Raw genomic sequence first — 19,440 nt, forward strand, 5'->3', positions numbered from 1 at the left:
ACAGGAGGAAGGAATGGGAGAGCAAAGGGCAAAGAAGTGGGAGTTGGGAAAGGATTCTAGTTCCACGTCCATCACTAACTTGCAGTGGGACCTTGGGCAAGTTTCCTAGCCTCTCTGGTGAACCTCCTTTTCTTCAATTGCAAAATTAAAGAATTAGAGTTAGCATCTCTTTCAGCTGTGTGCTCACATCTCTCTATAATGATTTTCACACTGAAGTACAATCTTGTCTCTAAACATCTGTCTCACCCACTAAGCTCTATGTTCCTTGGGGGCAGAGACCAAGTTTTAGTTTCCAGTCTAACCTAGCACAGTACTAAACATACAGGGGAGCTAGCAGTGTTGGGTGAGTGGATGGATAGATGGATGGATGGATGGAAGTCTCTCAGAAGTTCCTGCCAGGCCTAGAGACTTAGGGTTCTAGGGTTCCTGTAAGCATGGGCAGTTAAAAGAGGAAGTAGGTATCCAGGTCTTTGTCTCCTTTCGTGTCTTAGCTTGGATGTCCTCCCCAGAGTCTTCCCAAATCCATTTCCGGGGGTTCAGGCTGTTCCTCCTCTCCCAAGCCCTAAGGCAGAGAACTATCTGCCCCACCGGAGGTAAGACTGTGGAAGGAGTGGTACAAAGGTGGCATATGACACTGTCTCATTAAAGAGTACAGACAGGGCAAATTATCTCATTATCCAAACAGCACAGGCTGTAAAGGTGATACAGCAACAATCCTGTGGACTGGGGGGACCTAGAGCACGGGCTGGCACACTTTTTCTGCAAAGAGCTGGACAGTACATATTGATATTTTAGGCTCTGTGGGCCATACTGTCTCTGATGTAACTCCTCAACTCTGCCATTGTATCATGAGAGCAGCCATAGACGGTACCTAAATGAGTGAGCGCGGCTGTGTTCCCATAAAACTAGGCATGGACACTGAGGTTTGAATTTCTTTTAATTTTCACGTATCACAAAATATTATGCTTGATTTGATTTTTTTCAATTATTTACAAATCTAACACCCATTCTTAGCTTGCGGGCAGTGCAATGGGCTGCACCGGCCCATGGGCCATAGTTTACTTGCCCTTGACCTAGAAGGGAGAGGACAGTGTTAGGTGGCCTATCTGGGGGGCTTTCTGGAGGAGGGACCTAGAAGCCAGGGAAGGAGTTGGATAGGAGAGCAGTGGCGGTTCAAATCCAAGGTAGCAGGGCACACAGCTAGCAGGGCACACACTCAAATGCTAGCAGAGGCCAGGGAGACCGAGGGGATGAGTGAGGCAAGCCGGGAGGGACTAGGGGAACTCACATGCTTGTGTCCCATCTAAAATCTGCGGCACCTGCTGCCAACACGCCCATTTTTCAGATCAACCAAAATTTCAAGAGAAGCCTGGATTTAAAACAACTCATTGATAAAAATGAAGAAAACCTAGAGTGGGTTAAAAAGAATGTGAGGAGGGGTGACTGTGGCTCAGGAACCATTAGTTTGTGACTCTCACCTTTGGATGTTTATGGAGATCATTCAAACTGGAGTGAGGGGGAGAGCTTCTTAACCTGGGAGTGTGCCTCCAAGGAGAGGGGACTGGAGTCCACTGGATAAACAAGGCCTATACTCCTGAAGAGTCCATTTTCCTGAAACATGCTGGAGGAAATCATTGTTAAAGTGCAAACGTATTTGGATAGATCGCAAAAGTTACATGTTGTTCCTTTTTTTAAAATTAAAACATTTTTTAAAAATTGGCATTACATACAATGAAGTTCACTTATCTTAATAAGTACAGCTCAGTGAATTCGTTTGGCCTGTTCCTGAACTTCATGTACATGGAGTCATACAGCATATGCTGCTTGGGGTCTGGCTTGCCTCTCTCAGTGTGTTGTCCGAGATTTATCCACGTTACTACGTGTACCAGTGGTCTGCTATTTTTTTGTGCTCATGTACTATGGCTTAGTTTACTGATTTTACTGTTACTGGACATTTGGCTTGTTTCCAGTTTCTGGATTCTAGGAATGACATCGCTATGACCGTCCCTGTGTGTGTCTCTTTGTGGACGTAAGCACTCACTTCCCTGGGGTATGTGCCCAAAGTGGACTTCCTGGCAGTCTGGCTGATGTGTGTCTCAAAGGAAAGATGTGCTTGCTGTGAGTGATTTCAGACTCTGCCCCCATGCCCTCAGGGGCCCAAGCCCTCTCTCCTTTGCAGTTAGGTGCCCCCACTGGAAAAGTTGAGAGCAAACATAGGGGCAAGAGCATGGAATGAAGAGCCAGAAGACAGAGGTCAACAGATGGTACCATTATTAGCATCCTTTTGCACTGAGGCTCAGTCAGAGAAGTAGGCTGATTTGTCCGAGGTCAGGTAGATATTAAGGGGAGACCCTGGGTTTAAATCCAGATTCATCCAACTCCAGAGTCTTTTTTTTTTTTTTTTTTTTTTGTGGTACGCGGGCCTCTCACTGCTGTGGCCTCTCCCGTTGCGGAGCACGGGCTCCGGACGCGCAGGCTCAGCGGCCATGGCTCATGGGCCTAGCCACTCTGCGGCACGTGGGATCTTACCGGACCGGGGCACGAACCTGAGTCCCCTGCATTGGCAGGCGGACTCCCAACCACTGCGCCACCAGGGAAGCCCCAGAGTCATATTTTTAATTGCTCTGCTCTTAAACCTGGGAGTGGGCACCTGTATTTTCACCCACTCAGCGTCCATTCCTCTCCTTTTGGTAACAGTGCCACATTTATCCCTTGGGGAGGCATCCAGGGGCTATCTGATGCAGTCTTAGTGGGCTGTCACTAAGGACAGGAGGTACCCTCCTCCCTGGGCCAAGGTATAGGACCAGCACAAGGGTGAGGGGAGTCAGGTGTCTAAGGCTCCCAGGGTGCAAAATGTAAGGAGGCACTCACTCTCAGGGTCACACAAGTGCAGGATCAGCCTCGCCCTCATCCCAGCCCTGCAAGGGACCCAAGCTCAGCCAGCCCAAACCACCGGCAGCAATCTGGATCTTGAGAAGACCAGCTCACGGACAGGAGGGGCACCCTCCTGGTGGTGACGGCCCAGCCACTCCTGGCTCCTGTCTTTTGGGAGGTCTAACTGTGAACCCTACACTCTCATTTTGTGTCGCTCATAACTGTGCATTAAATTCCCCTTCTGCGTAAGTTAGGCAAGGTTGATTTCTGTGGCTTTTAAGGAACACACTATGCGCTCTGGGGCATGTTGCCTGACGTTTCTGAGTCTCACTTACTCCATCTTGGAGATGGGGATTCGATGCTTAGCACTCCAGCTGGAAAACACAGCAAGTCCCTGGGTAAGGGACACCTCTAGGCATTGCTTCCCAGCCTTGGCTCCACATTGGCGTCACCTACTGAGACTTAACAGTCCGACGCCCAGGCTTGCAGACATTCAGAATCTCTGGGGTGGGCCCACATAACAATATTTTGTAAAGTTCCACAGGTGATTCCAGGGAGCAGCAAGGGCTGAGAACAACTGCTCTCAACAACTTGGGATTTCTGTGGGTAATTAGCAGCTCTACCTCCCCTGCAATGCCCTCGTGGCTCCTTGCCTGGGACTTGAGCAGCACATCAGCGTGGCCCCCATCTGGGCAGCAGGCAGATGGGAGGAGAAGCAAGAACCTCTTACCTCCACTAGGCCTCCCTTATCCCTGGGTTTTCAAGGATCCCAGCAGCAGCCTGGTGAAAGCCGGAGGGCTTAGTTCAAAATCCTCGGGCAGTTGGAGAGGCTTGTGTCTCAGAGCTGCTGAGGAGTTTGCAATCTCAGAGCCTAGGGCCATGGAGAGGTCATGTGGGCCACTTCCTTGCAGGAGGCACTGGCAGGGAGCTGGAATAGGCAGCAGGAGAGCTGGGTTCAAGTCTCAATCCTCAATATCAACCAGTGAACCTGGGCAAACAGCAACAGCTGCAAAATGAACAGATATTTATTGAAGAATCATTGTGTGCAAGGCACCAAGCCGGTAAGCTCACCGGGCACATCAAAGGACACTGATGTAGAGGACGGAAGTGGGACCCCAGAATCTGTACTTGTCAGTGGGCATCCAAGTGATTCTGATATTGGTGGGTTCTGGATACTGACCCTGAGGCTGAGCAATCCAGGTGATTCTGAAGAGGGAAGCAGAGTTGAGCGTCACAGCAGAAGGTGATCTCTTCGGGAGGAGTGGCATGCTTTGGATGGTGAGACAAAGTGAGTAAAGCCAGACACTGACCTCAAGCAGTCCCCAAACATCAGGCCCTTAGTTTGCTCCACAGATACTTGATAGAGTAGGTCCTACAGCTGTGTAATATACATTCCAGCTCCTACATCTATTCCTCCACCAGTCTCTTAATGTGCCAGTTCTGCATCGTCCTCTATGTGTATCTAGGACCAAGAAGTCCTTTAGATTTGCTTATAACCACAATCCTCTGACACTTACATGCAGCTTTATGCAGTTCTCCCTCTCATCTATTATTTGAGCAATTCTTATAATTTCCTGGGGAAGGTGACAGGTTGGACTGATAATCCCTGTTTTCAGCACAAAACTCTCATGGTCACATGGCCAATAAGAGTCAGTAAGCAGAAGGGCCCAAATCCAAACTTGGACATTGGACCCTACATCCAGCGAGCCTAGACTAAGATTATCTGTCTGTCTCTCTGCTTGCTCATCCATTTGTCCATCATCCATCCAGCCATCCACCCATCCATCCATGTGTCCACCAATCCACGTGTCCATCCAACCACGCATGACTAACTTACTTTCATCTGCTTATTTCTGTCATCTATTTAATATACTCATATATTTATATTTATCCATTTAACGCAATTTGGTATCTATAACAATCTGTTTATTGCAAATATTTATCAAGTCTGTCATGTGTCACACTCTCCTGCTTTCACTCTCCACATACCTCATTTTCCCTCTGAATGCTTTCTCCTCTGACCTCTTTGCTGGACCCTTAGTCTGTGTGACCACAATTTCCATTTGCCTGTCTCCTAACCCACACTCTTCCCTGATCACTTGTGAGCCGACCCCTTGTCCTTCCATGACTGCCCCCACCTGGCTCCATTCCTCCCCATTCTAGACTCCAGGGAAATACTGATTGACTCGATGACTGGACCCCCAGCTGGGCTGTCTGCAACTCGAGGGCAAGGACGATGTCTCTTTCAGAGTTCCATCCCCCTCAGTTCTCAGTCTAGGGCTATGCACACGCTATGCATTTTGTTCACACTGGTTGGCTGGAATCTGCACTCCTTGGGAGTTGGAAGGGGCTTTTCAACTATTATTCATTCAACAAATCTTGCATAATTTTTCTTGCTAGATGCTCTTGCCAGGCATAGAGATTAATGAGTACAACCTTATGGACAGATGGGGAGAGGGAAGCCCTGAGAAGGATAAGGGCTTCTTCATGGTCCCACAGCTGTGACAGAATCTTGAGGACAGTGAGGAAAACATTACTACTCTAGACCCAGACAGCTCCTGGGTCCCCCACAGAGCCAGATGGCATGTGCTAGAAGGTCCCCAGTGAGGAGGTATTGGGAAACCCTGGGCTGCTTCACCAAGTCAAACCAGTTAGCCTCCATCAGGAGCCATGGGGAGCTGCCTTCCGGGTGGCAGGGAGAGCCTGAGTCAGCCTTGCCTGCACAGATGACATCAGGATGACCAGGGGCTGGCAAGGGAGGGAGGGAGTGGCCCTGAGAGTTCTAAGGGAAGGGAAGTAGGGGATCTTAGCTGGATCCCAGGGTACCACACTCTTGATACGGGATACCTGAGCAATGAAGCCCAGCTCCAAGTGCCAAGGACACTCTAATTAGGCTGGACCTTCCCTCACTGCTGGAAATATCCTGCTCTCCCTACCCCTACCTTATGCTAAAATTAGACTCATAACATGTGATGTCAGAATTCATCTAGCTCAGAGGTTCTCAAACTTGAGTGAGCCCCAGAATGAGCTCCAAGCGTGAGGTGGAGCTATGTGTACTGCACGAAAAGACCCCAATACACACCACTGACTAAAAAAGTTGCAGAAGGACACACAACATACTGCTTTAACAACCCCCATTCCCACCCCCTTGAAACAAGCAAAATACCCAAATGCTATATATTTCCTACTGGTATGTATATATATATATTTTTTTTTAATTAATTAATTATTTTTGTCTGCGTTGGGTCTTTGTTGCTGCACATGGGCTTTCTCTAGTTGCAGCGAGCAGGGGCTACTTTTTGTTGCGGTGCGCTGTTTTCTCATTGCGGTGGCTTCTCTTGTTGCGGAGCATGGGCTCTAGGCATGTGGGCTTCAGTAGTAGTGGCATGCAGGTTCAGTAGTTGTGGCTCACGGGCTCTAGAGCGCAGGCTCAGTAGTTGTGGCACACAGGCTTAGTTGCTGTGCGGCATGTGGGATCTTCCCGGACCAGGGCTCGAACCTGTGTCCCCTGCATTGGCAGGTGGATTCTTAACCACTGCGCCACCAGGGAAGTTTCCCTACCGGTATATTTATGTGTCAATGTAAGTATCTCGAAACGTTACACACGTAAATGATTATACTGTTTGCCTTTGGAGAAGGTATTGGTGGTGGCAGCAAAGAGGGCTTTAGCCTTAAATGTAATGTTTTATTATTTTAGAAGGAAAATATACCATGTATTATTTGTGTAAATGCAACACTTTACCCATTTTTATCTGGTTGGAAGTCTGAGAATCTGCATTTTAGCAAAGTTTCTGTGCTTCTGTGGAGCTGATCCATGCACTCCACTTTGAGCAAAGCTGGTCTAGTCCCATCATTGTACAAATGAGTAAGCTAAGAGTCAGAGAAGGTCAGGAATTTGCCTAAGACCACACAGCATGGTAGTGACTGAGTTGGGACTTGAGCCCAGGATGTCTTGCTCTCTTGTACACGGTGACATGAAGAGGCAACGCATGAGGAGAGAGGAGATGGGGGTGGGCGTGGTTGTCCACAGGCAGCGTGTGAGCAGATGGGGCTCGGTGTACCGCTGAGCTGGGATCGTTAGCAGCCTCCGTGAGGGACAGGGGTACAGGGATGGCGGTGGGGAAAGACGGGGAATCATTATCCATCTTTCTAACTTTCCCTTGAGCCACCCTGATCTCAGCTCCTCTTCCTTTCCGGGTTTCCCTGCTCTTGTGCATCTTGCCTCTGAGGCCCTCCTGTTTCCATCAGCGGCAGTGGCTCCCCTTTGGACAGCCTGGTTGCTAGGTAACCTTGGGCCATTCTCTTCCCTCTCTTGACTGCGTCTTCTTCATCTCTCATCTATACAGTGGATGGACTCAGAGGCTCCCAAACCTGATTTTGCACCCTCTTGGAGGCTCATTTAAAAATGCAGAATGCTGGGCCCCTCCATAATGGGGGCAGTAGGACCTGGAACATGCATTTTTTAACAACCTCATCGCTCTGTCCCTCCATGAGGCCTACAGAGTCTTCAGTTAGAAAACCGCTGTGCTGCTAGTCTTTTTCCTCATGAGCAGCTCCCCCAGCACCCACAAAGGAGCCTTGGGTGGCCTGAGGTCTGGCCTGTGAGGAGCACCTGCTGTGCTGAGGGACCCAGAACGCCAGCAAGCCTGGTCCCCAGGAGACCTCTCTCCTTGCCACCCCCTGTCTAGTGGTTCCGGATTTCCTCCCTCGGGCTGGCCTCTTCCTCGCCTGGGCAGAATGTCTGGAATGTGGCTGCCGAGGAAGATGGGGCCGGTGGGGCTGCCAAAGCTGCCTCCGGAATTCAGGCAGCAGAGAGCAGACTCCTGCCCCTGAGGGCCTCTGCCTTGCTGACCTGGAGGTGACCCAGCAGGACCTGAGCACCCGAGCAAGCGGGGAAGAGAGGGCAGTGGGGCCCTGAGCAGGCCAGGAAATCTCTCCAGGCCTCAGTTTCTGCATCCGTAATCATGTCCTACTCTTTACACGTGTGGCATTCTGGCACTCGCAAAACAATTTCACGTCTATTCCTCCTCTGCACCTACCACGTTTCATTAGCACTATATGAAGACCTACTGGAAATTCATAGATGAATTAGACACCGAACTGATCCAGAACACTACCATTTTTTGCCTCAGGCACACTGCTTAGTTTTACTGATTCATTACCTTATTTAATCCTGACAACCCCTGCAAGATAAGAACCCCATTCGGCCACCCTCCATTGCCACCTCCATCTGGCAGATGAGGAAACTACTTCCCAGAGAGGCTGAGTAACTTGTCCAATGTCACACAGCTGCAAGATGGCAGAGCTGGGTTTGAATCCAACTGTCTAACATCAAGTTCAAACCGCCCCCTGTGTCCCACTCCCCTGACAAGTACAGCAAGGGGGAGGAGGACCACACAGTGGTATCCTGCCCTGACCTCACTGTCAGACCGGAACACAGCAATCTGTGCTCCACAAAGAGCACAGAAGCCCCAGCAGTTCATGGGGAGGTGTGGAGAGGGAGGCCAAGAGATGCTCCTGGATTGGGCAACCTTGTGATGGATCTGGTAGGTGCGGGCGGGATGGCAAACCAGGTAGACACACAGCATGAGCCAATGGAGGGTGATGGGCTGAGGTTGGCTGATCTGCAGAACCTGCTACCTCATCTGCTTGGCCCAGTACGAAACGACCATGGGTGAACCTCATTCAAAAGTTATCGGGGGGCTTCCCTGGTGGCGCAGTGGTTGAGAGTCCGCCTGCCGATGCAGGGGACACAGGTTCATGCCCCGGTCCGGGAAGATCTCACATGCCACGGAGCGGCTGGGCCCGTGAGCCATGGCCGCTGAGCCTGCGCGTCCGGAGCCTCTGCTCCGCAACGGAAGAGGCCACAACAGTGAGAGGCCTGCATACCGCAAAAAAAAAAAAAAAAAAAAAAGTTATTGGGGGCAAGGCTGCGGCGCACAGATCGAGGGATTGAAGAATGTCCTGAGTTCCCTTGGGGACGGTCCTCCTGAGGAACGTCATCCAGCACATAGATGCTCACAATAAGACTCAGGAGGAATCAGATATGTGGAAAACAAGAGAACTGGAGAAACAGATGGAAGATGCGTACCGGGGGACCAAAAGGAAAATGTTACCCAGCAGTTCAAGCCGGATGCGTAGTGGTGGTTTTGATGAAGAAAGTCAAAAGAGACTATTGGAGGCCAAAGAATGAAACTTCTGGGGCACTGGATGATGATTTTCTTAAGCCTAAATCCTGGAACAAGAAGTTACATGATTATGAAGCTAACATGCCAGACAGATGGGGTCACAGTGGATATAAGGTGTTATACCCTGAAGAATTTGAAACAGTAGTGATCAGCAAGATATTACCAATGGGAAAAAAACATGTCCCCAGGTAAAAATCATCTACCCATGAATCTCACAAACACAAGAAGTCAAAGAAATCCCACAAAAAAAAAAAAGCAGAAAAAAATGTCACACAAAAAACAGAAGAAAAGCAAAAAGGAAGCCACAGATATAACAGCAGATTCCTCAAGCCAGTTCTCAGAAGAAACTGGGGCTTTTAGTACCAGGAAAAGGAAACAGCCACATAAGCGCAAGAAAAAATCCAGGAAAAAGTCTCTCAAGAAATCTGCTTTATTCTTAAAGGCAGAAAGTGACACTTCTCAGTCAGATGATTCTGCATTGGGCAGTTCTGAGGAAAGTGAGGAAAGAGACACAAAGAAAACCAAAAGGAAAAAGAGAGATTAAAAAAGCCCACATCCCTACGGATAACAATGAAATACCGGAGAGGACAAACAAACACACAAATTGGAAAGTGGCTACAGATGGAAGGTCTGCAGAGAGTTCAGAGGATGACTTAATGACAAAGAAACATTCTTGTTTCCTGCATGACTCTGGATACTTACAGCTCTTACACCTTGGGGATTTGCCAGTGACTCTACTGCTCAGCACAGGGGGCCTGAGGTCAGAGCTGTTCTGTGCCATCCCGTTGCGGAGCACAGGCTCTAGACGCGCAGGCTCAGCGGCCATGGCTCACGGGCCCAGCCACTCCGCGGCATGTGAGATCTTCCCAGACCGGGGCACGAACCCGTGTCCCCTGCGTCGGCAGGCGGACTCTCAACCACTGCGCCACCAGGGAAGCCCCTTGTCTTCTATTTTGGCCTGTTAAACTTGATCCTCTAATTGTTAATAGGGAATCTGTTATTTTGTTACGAAGGTTTCTTGAAGACATTATTATTATTTTTTTTTTGTACTTAATCACATTTAGTGTAGAGTGCATATGCAGCCAATTAAAGGACCCAGAAAGCTGAATCCAATAATGACCTGGGTATACCAACTGGAATGTTGAATCTGGGGAAAGCAAGGGCTGGGGTCAAGAGATGGGTTGGAACTAGTGCTGTATACAATGGTATGATAAGGGAACAGCTGTTGCTCTTGTCTGTTTACATAGTAGGTGCCACAACTTGACTTTTTTTGTCTTTAGCCTTGGTGCTTTGACCTTTCTGTATTTCGACCCCACAGGTGTGGTCCAGTTTACTTAATGAGGAAATGAGCATAAGAACATTTTCTATTCATGATAACATCCATAGACAGCTGTTATTGGAAGAGACTAGGAGTTTTTGTCAAATTTCCCTGCTGGACAGGGTCTGTGGCTACACTCAGTATATCTCTAAACATGGTAATTGGATCGTAAAAGGTTTTCTAGCTCCATTGTTCATTGCCTAAATGGACTTGTGTTCAGAATTATTTCTTCAGTTGTCTTAGGTTAAGTCCTCAACCAAATGAGGAAGAATTAGGCATTAGTTGTGCTAATGGTGCTCTGAACAGGATTCAGGGCAGCAACAGCTATTTAAGCGTTGTCTTCCTTGTTCATTTCTTAATCTGTTAATGAACTTTAGATTTTTCCTGAAACTCGGTTGAATCAGTTCCAAAATGAAACAGGCTTCTCGGGGACATATCCATTTCTTCCTAGTCTGCCTTTGGATTAAAGCACCAAGCAGAGACCTTGTTACTTCCCTTTGCTATATACTGTGATCCCTACTATGTTAATTCTTAAGAAACCAAATATCACTGGAAGAAGGCTGGCAGAAAACAAGTGAATTTTTTTCATTAAGGCAGGTCAAGTGACATTGTTTTTCCTTGGGTGTCACTTCATGGGTGGAGTAAAAAGCTTGAAAGCTCAGACTTTCGATCTTGGTTCTGCCATTCATTGGTTATAGGTCCGGAGCAGGTAAGTCAGCCTCCCTGGCCTTACTTTCCCTGTGTGTAATACAGAAATACTTCATGGTAGCATGACAGTGTACGACACTAGCAATAGACTATAACTATGACAGCATTCCACGAGGTGGTAATATTTTGCAGTTCTAAACTATTAAATTTGTTCTCTTTACAGAAAAGATTTCCAATAAAATGCTTAGTCATAAAATAAAAAAAAATTTTTTTTAAAGTTATTGGGATTTGTAAGACAGAGACAGCAGAGCACTGAATCAAGAGCGGGGGGCCTATCTAGATATAGGCAGCATGGCCATGGATCCAAATCCTGTGATTGGATTGGAGCATAACAGAGGGCAGAGGTTAAGAGCACAGGTTTTAGATCTACATAAACTTAGTTCAAGTCCAGGCTCTGCCATTTAAAGGTATGACGACCTTGGACAAGTCCCTTTAAACTCTGAATCTCAGTTCCTTCCTCTGCAAAATGAGAATGATAATAGTAGTACCTTACTGGGAGGATCTCTGAGGATCAAATGAGACGATGCGTACTTAGCCTAGTACATAATAAATTAGAACAAATATCAGTTATTCATATATTCACCACAATTGTTACTGTTGTCGTTACTATACAAGAGGGAGAAATGGGAGATGATGCTGGAAAAGTGGTTCGCGGTTGTGGAGAAGGGGACATGGGAGGGATACTGGTTCTCAGTGGGGCCAGGGCCACATCAGAGCCCCCCGTCTGGGGGCAGGTAAAGGTGGGGATTACATCAGAGATTCCATTTCACGTCCTCAGAGTGGACCCCCATCTCCCGTCTTCCTGTTGCGGTGACCTAACCAAAGACATTGAACCAGCCAGCCGGGCTCTAGGAGCTCTCAGCGACACCCCACCTACCAGCACCAGCCTGAGGCAGGCTGACTGAGGGCTGGATTGGGCAGATGAGCTCATTCTTACTAGCCTCACCAACCAGGCCGGACACTTCTCCTGGCAGGAGCCTGTCAGAACTGCCAGCTGGGGGTCAGGATGAGCTGGAGGGCCTGGTGGTGCCCAGATGCCCATGGCCAGCAGGTCTGCTGAGTGTTTGATTACATTCCCGGGCACCCCAGGCAACACCAGGGCTGGCGGTTCCCACTCCTGCTGGGTCCCGTCTGTCAGCCACACAGCTGACATCCCCAGCTCGGCCCCCTCAGCCCACCTGCCTTCCACCTTCTGCTTCTTCCTCTTGGCTGCAGGCTGCAGCCCTCACAGAGCCAGGTGGCCTCATCCCCTGATGACTTCATCCTCCTTAAAGGCATCAGGTCCCATGGACAGCCAGGTCTCTGGAGCCCTTCCTGTCCACAGGTCCACGAACCAGACTCCAGGGTCTCCGCTCTGTACCCACTCCCATCCTGCTATATGTGACTCTCCCCGGGAAGTATGACAGAAGGGACCCCAGCCCTGGAAATGACAGCTTGCGTCTCATGTTCATTGAACATGCTATCTCATTGTAACCAGTCCATCAGCCAACTGTCCCTATGAGCTGAATCTTTTCTCCAGACTGGTCCTCCAAGGTGGGCCACACTCATTCCGCACCTACTCTGGGTATGCGACTCATGTGGGCCAGTGATGTAGCAGTTCCCTCTGTTAGGGTGACGGACGGTTCCCATTTCCCTGAAAGTCCTGCATCCCCGGAAGCCCCTCAGTCCCGTGCCAGCCAGGATGTTTGTCAGCCAGTCCTGCACATGCATCCGTGATGCGCTGTCTTTCATGATTCGTGTCTATGATTTTCACTGAATTAACCTGAGCCTTTAGCCTGCCCCAGAAGGAATCAGAGGGGTTCAGTCTATTAGAAACGAAAATAATACTCTCTGTGCTTCCAGAATCCATAGACACCCTGAAACTTGTCATCTGGTTAGAATTTTCATCACTGCTCAAGCCCCTCATTTATACTCTCTACCCCATGGTGAACATGGACAGATTGCTCTAGGAAGGAAAACCTAGGAGGGAGGGAGGAAGTGCTCACCAGTCCAGCTTTCCTCAGGCACGTAGGAGAGTGGACAGTGATAATTTGCCAGGTCTTTCTCTTGAAGCCTACAACAGCCTATGTCAAGAATGTTAGAGCTTTAGAATACTAGAGTTAGATGTCAAAGATCAGAGTTCAACACCTGCTTCAATGAGACAGGGAAACTGAGGTCCAGGCAGGGGATTCAGAATCAGATGTAATTCTTTAAATGCCTATGATGTGGCTGACACTGCTGGGAAAAACTGATGCCTGGGGCCCACTCCCAGGGAGTCTGATGGAATTGGTCTGGGGGGTGGGGCCTGGGCACCATGATTTGTAGAAGCTTCCCAGGCGATGCCAGTGTGCAGCCTCGGTTGAGAACCCCTGGGTTAGGCAGAGATCCATCCCTGAAGAGCTTAAACCAGAGTGGGGTGGGAGGTGATGTGAAAAGAGGCACCCAAAAGTAGAACAAAGCAGAGAGGCACACAGGAGGTTCAGCCACAATGCTGCAGGGAGGCGGGCTTGCAACTTAGCTTAGTCTAGACCAGTGACCTTGGGCAAGTAATTAAAGCTTTTCTGAGCTTCAGTTTCTTCATCTGAAAACTAGAGAATGATAACAGCGCTTAATCCATTGTGGCGGCGTTCAGAGAAACGAGATAATCCCCGCAGAGTGCTGAGATGAGTGCCTGACATAAAGATTAGCTGCTATTATTATTATTATTATTTCTCACTCAGGTCACGGCCATGGTCTGGGGGAGCTCACAGAGGGGAGCTGGCATATGGGCTGTACCAAGATGAATAGGTACCATTTTTGATGTCCGGGAAGCTGTGAGCAGGGGCTCAGGAGTGAGAAGTTGCAAGCATGCTTGGGGGTCAGTGAGGAGTGCAATTTCCCTGGGGGGCTGGAGGCCAGAAGGTCGCCCAGTTAGGTCCTGGGACCCGCAGAGTGGGGGATCAGGGCCTGGGACAGGAATGGTGGAGGAACTGGGGAGGAGAGGACGGATGTCAGTAGCGTTCTGCGGTTCTGCGATCTATCCTAATCCTCGTTGCTCCCTTATCCCCAGGCTGCAGACATCCCTGCACTGGACAGGCTGGAGGCCAGCCTTGGCCAGGATGGGGAGCCCAAAGGCAGATAGTCACACATGACTAGCCAAAGGGGCCGCACAGCCACCTTCCTCGGGTTAATGCCTAATCGGCCCAGACTCGGAGACTTGGGTGGCAATCAACCAAGTGGATAATTGCCCAGGTTAGCCTTCCCATTGGCGTTGATCACAGCAGTCCCCCTCATGCTGTAAACCCCTAGGCCTCTCATGCAACTTGTAGGAGGGAACACCTGGGTGACTCTTCCTGTTAGGGGGCCTCTCTAGATGTCTTGGGCAACACGTGGAAGCTGCTTGACACCTGTGGTCATCCCTGACCCCGGTGACAGATCCCTGAGGGCATGGCCCACAGTGGTTGCAGCCACTCCATGAATGGATATCTCCTGAGGGCTGGGAAACCACCAAGAGCCTCATTACTCCTCCATAAACAAGACCAGAACCTTAACGGTTCCACTTAGCCATAGGGTCCAGACTGAACTTTTAGAAAACCAAGTCCTAGCCAGAGAATCAGGCCTTAGGTTTTGTCGCATGGCAGAGGAAATAGTTCTGTTCTGAGTGGCCCCAGCAGTTTTGAGCCCATTTAACAAAAGAGGAAATAGAGACAGCAAACTGACATCATTTGTCTTGAGTCATATAGTTATAATAATAGTAATAATAAAGATATGTAGACTTCTTGTTTATTAACCAGGTTCAAGGGCTGCTACTCAGCTGAACATCAGGTAGAATTGCTGAGTCAGAACTGACTGCTGGAAGAGGTAGTGAGCTCCCTGTAATTAGAGGTATGCAAGCAAAGACTCATTTATTTGCCAGGGAAGCTGCAGAGGGGTTGTAAATCTGGGGGCCGAGGGAGAGCGGGGGGAATGAACAGGATGGTAACAGAGCCATTTTCAGCTCTGTGGGGCAGGAACTATTTCATTTACCTCTGTTGTCACCAGTGTCCAGTACAGTACCTGGAAAAGAGATGCCAGGCACTGTGCTTTGCACTTTACACACATTATCTGTCTCACGATTCTGCACAACCTTATGAAGTAGGGATTCCTGTTACCCCCATTTCACAGCTGGGGAAACCAGAGCTCAGAGAGGTTAAGTCACTTACTGAGGAAGGCACAGCTAATAACAATGAGAAGAAGAATTACCTTTTACAGGGGACTTTCTCCCAAGTGCCTTCCCTCAACTGTTATCTCATTTAATCCTCATAACAACCTCATGAGGTAGGGAGTTATTAACCAGACCTTGCGGGGAGGGGTGACTGTGGTCGTTCATCCAGATCTGCAGCGTGGGGAGGAGAGAGGAGAGAACACTGGCCGGAGAGCTGAGCGACCTGTGTCCCTTCCCAGTGCCTCATGGTCTCTTTGTGTCCTCAGGCAAGTACAACCTGTCCAGGGCCTCAGTTTATCCCTCTGTAAAACCGAGAAGGGAGGTGGAGATGGGCCCGATTTCTCAGCAACTCTCCAGCCGTCATTTTCCATAACTTGATTCCCCACCGTGAGTTCTGGGCCACAACCCAGTTGGCTCCCTCCCTCCACTCCAGAGCTGGCAGGAGGGGATGATCCGCCTCAATTCTCCCACCTCCTTTTTCCTCCTCCTCCTCCTGGGCTGGGACACACCTACTCCAACTTTCTCAGCAGCCTCTTCGAGTGTGCGCCTTCCTGCTCTGAGACTCTGCACCTCCCTCCCGAGCTTGTCAGCCTGGGGCTTGTGAAAGGGGCTCCAGACCAGCAGCCCACCCCGGGGCACCCTCCCCCACCTGAAGGGCACAGGTAAGAACTGCTGGAGGATGGGAAGTTAGGGGGTGGGAGTTGCAAAGTTCATCCATTCTGGTCCCTGAGCGGGGGCTACTGGAAGGTGGCGACAGAACCAGGAGATGGCTGGGGCAGGCACGGCAGGGGTAGGACAAGGACACCTGGGTCCTGATCACCTAGGTACACTGAATGAAGCCAGCCCGAGCCTGGGGGCTGGGGATTGGGGCCCAGGAATGGACAAGGCTAGGGCTTTGATCTTCGGGAGAAGCCAGGTCACATTTGCATGTATGGAAAGTTGGGCTCCTTTTCTTGGAAGAATGAAATCCCCTGCTCGGGCTCTCTGGGGCTGAGCCTTCAAGGGGATGTGGAGACAATTTCCTCCTTGATTTTAGGAGGAAGGGCTGGGGCCAGGGAACCGAGAGGTGCTGAGTTCTCCTGTGTGTCCAGGAGGCACGGGGTCCCTAAAACAGACAAAGCCACCTGGTGAGGGGGAGGGAGGGTGGGAGGGTGACTCTCGTGCGACTCTTTAGAGGCACCCGGATTAGAACCTCAGCTTTCCTGGCTGTCGGATGGGGGTGCTCACTGTCTCCAAGGGCTGCGAAAGGCAGCGAGTCTCAGAGGCCAAGGGCAGCACTGCGGTGGGTGTGGGGAATGGGTGCAGCTCTTGGGGGAAGCAGGAATCTGACGCCTATCTGTGGGGGAAGGAGAGCTGGAGTGGAACGCTGAACAGAGCCACCAGGCCAGAGTTCAGCCCTCCACTTGGGGTGGGGGGCGTGGGGTGCTATTGGCCCCAGTGTGGGAAGCAGCAGGCCATGCTGAGGTTGGCTAAGGGCTCAGAAAGGCTGCCTCTGTCCCCAGGCGCACAGCACTCAGGGGCAAGGCCTGGGCTCAGGAGAGCAGGGAGGTAGAGAAGCAGGCTCAGAACGCAGCATTTCCAATCCTTCAGCTCCTTTTAAGGTGGGGGTGCTGAGCCCGGGCAGGTGAGCAGTGCCCTCCATGCAGAACCAACTAACAGTTTTTATTACAGCTGATACCCACTGGATGCTTCCTGTGTTTGGGGATGGGGCTGAGTATACACGGTTATTTGAAAATGTTGGGTTTTCAAAGCAGGCAGCGGGAAAAGAGAATTTCATTATTCATGTCCCTGTAACTCAAAGGCGGCGTGGCCTGAAAGAGTTTCATACTGCTCTGGGCCTACCTATTTCCCTACATTTTCAATAATGGTGGTTGGATTATTGTTAAGATCTGTTCTTTTTTTTTAATTAATTTTTTATTGGAGTATAGTTGATTTACAATGTTGTGTTAGTTTCTGCTGTACAGCAAAGTGAATCAGCCATACATATACATATATCCACTCTCTTCTAGACTTCGTTCCCATATAGGTCATTACAGAGCACCGAATACAGTTCCCTGTAAGATCCATTCTTAATCGATTGACCCCAACAAGGCTGCTGGGTAGGCAGAGCAGGAATGATTGCATTTTGCAGGTGAGGAAGCTGTGGAACTCAACACCCTGGTGCAGGAAGAGGCAAGATCGGGTTCGCCCCAGGGCTCTCCACGGAGCACAGGTTACACTTCTGGCAGGAAGGGGCTGAGTCCCTGAGTTGGCCAGGGTGGTGGAGCGAAACAGTGAGGCCCCGTCAGCCACAAGCTCCCTGGGTCTCAGTTTCCTCATCTGTAAAGTGGGGAGGAACTGGAGGGAGTCAAGGTTTCCCTAGAACTCCCCTGTTTCCATGACCCTTAGTGGCCTCCTTAAGGACTCAGAGAACCAGACCAGAAAGACACTGACACTCTTCAGCCCCTACATGTCAGCTGTGCCTGTGCTTTCCACTGGGAGGGGCTGCCAGGCCCCCCTGCCCCAGGCCTCTGTGAGCTGGGCCACCACCCTCTGCTGCCTGCACACTCTTCCCTGGGTATCAATGAACTCACCTCGGCCTGGCGGTTTTCCTTCTTGTTCTCACCAAGTACGCGAGAACGTGGGGCAGCCTTAGTGGAAACCAGTGTGTGTTAGGGACGATGGGGTGGCATAGGTGGGGAACTTGCTGTACCTGCCGGATGCGCCCTGTCTTTTGGGTTCCTTCGGTAATGTGTGCGCTGAGCCCCTGAAAGCTTCCCGTGCTTCCTGGGTCCCCAGCACAAGCTGAGCTAACTCAGAAGCTCAGTGTTACTGTTTCTATGACTAATGGAACTAAATGCTTACATTTACAATAGGGGTTTCCAGACAGGTTTAAAATGAAGAGTGTGGGTCCAAATCCTGCATATTATCGGTTGTATGACCTGGGCCTCAATTCCTTTAAACCTCAGTCTCCTCATTTGAAAAAATGGGGTGAATGATAGTTCCTTTCTCAGAGATTGATGTGAAAATTAAATGAGATAATGCATGTAGTGCCAGGGCCTTGTTTATGCTGGTCACAGTCATCAATTATTTGCCTCCTCTCCACTTCCCCTGGGGTGGAGATCATCTCACGGCACCCTGAAGTGTTCCTTCCTAAGACAGATCACAATTGTAATTATTAGTTATTTGCGTATATTTTGTTTGATATGGTCTCTCCTACTAAGTGCTGCTCTCTGCTCCGGAACCCGTGTCTAGCACAGCACCTGGCACGTAAAAGAAACTCACTGCATATATGTTGAGAGAATGAATGAAGCTTCACTTCTAATTCACAGATGAGAACTGTCGCTCAGAGGAACTAAGCATTAGTCCAACCGCATCATAGATAAGAGTGGAAGGGTCGCTAGAGATCACTGAATCCGACAGGTAGAGACACGGAGGCCTACTTAGAGAAGGCTGATAACTTGGCTGCGGTCACACAGCAAGTGAGTGGGGAAAGTAGGGCCACAAGGCAGATCTTTTCACCTTCCTTTTCCTCTCTTTGCCTCGCCCAGCGCAGGACAGAGTCCTGCTCCCTGTGTGGGTGGTCAGCCTCAGAGGCCAGTGAATGGCCCCCATACCCCCTGGAGGCAATTTGGGATCAACAACAAGACTGATTCCTAAACTGTAAGATGCCTTTCAGGGGACAGGGGACATAGACCTCATCAATCAGACCCCTCCCCCAACACCTACCAACACACACACACACACACACACACACACACCTGCACACCATTCCCTCACTATTGCCAGAGAGTCAGCAAGAATCTGCAACTGTACAAGTGCAAGGTGCTCAGGAGTTCCCTGAAGTCTCCCTTCAAGAATTACTGGTTCCATTTTACAGATGGAATCATAGATTTGGAATTATTTGCCTAAAGTAAGTAGCCAGTTTGCAATGATGTCCTGGGTCAATGCACCGCCCTGAACATGGGATTTAAAGGTTGAAAAGAGACCTCTGATGTACTAAGCCCCTCGATGAGCCTGTCACCAGGTTAGACTGTGTCACATATACCTTCTCTTCTACTCTGCACAACCGCCCTGCAGGCCCGCAATCATGATCCTCTATCACTTCTTTTTGTTGCTGTTCTTGTTGTTTTCAGTGTGGACGTGAATAGAGACTCAGAAAAGCTAAGCCACTTCCTTTCAGTCGCACAGCTTCTGTTTTCTCAACAGAT

The 19,440-nt window shown here is 49.7% G+C and overlaps 2 protein-coding genes and 1 pseudogene across 3 annotated transcripts in view; 2 read left to right on the forward strand and 1 right to left on the reverse strand.

Annotated features, from left to right (window-relative positions):
* Nucleotides 1-2,585: 2,585 nt before the first annotated feature.
* Nucleotides 2,586-19,440, reverse strand: part of SLC36A1 (solute carrier family 36 member 1) — a 164,730-nt gene continuing 147,875 nt past the window's right edge. The window contains exon 11 of the mRNA XM_049707824.1: nt 2,586-3,880. Coding sequence (XP_049563781.1) covers nt 3,837-3,880 — 44 coding nt within the window. The 3' untranslated portion in view covers nt 2,586-3,836. The remainder of the gene's footprint in view (nt 3,881-19,440) is intronic.
* LOC117196815 (uncharacterized protein NKAPD1-like) lies at nt 8,773-10,411 on the forward strand (annotated as a pseudogene).
* FAT2 (FAT atypical cadherin 2) overlaps nt 15,752-19,440 on the forward strand; it is an 85,683-nt gene continuing 81,994 nt past the window's right edge. Inside the window, exon 1 of one of the 2 annotated variants that reach the window (XM_004280326.3) lies at nt 15,752-15,912. The gene's annotated coding sequence lies outside the window, so the exon portion shown is untranslated. The remainder of the gene's footprint in view (nt 15,913-19,440) is intronic. The other variant, XM_049707784.1, reaches the window with a different exon arrangement.

This window comes from Orcinus orca, chromosome 3, assembly GCF_937001465.1.
Source record: "Orcinus orca chromosome 3, mOrcOrc1.1, whole genome shotgun sequence".
Taxonomy (NCBI): domain Eukaryota; kingdom Metazoa; phylum Chordata; class Mammalia; order Artiodactyla; family Delphinidae; genus Orcinus; species Orcinus orca.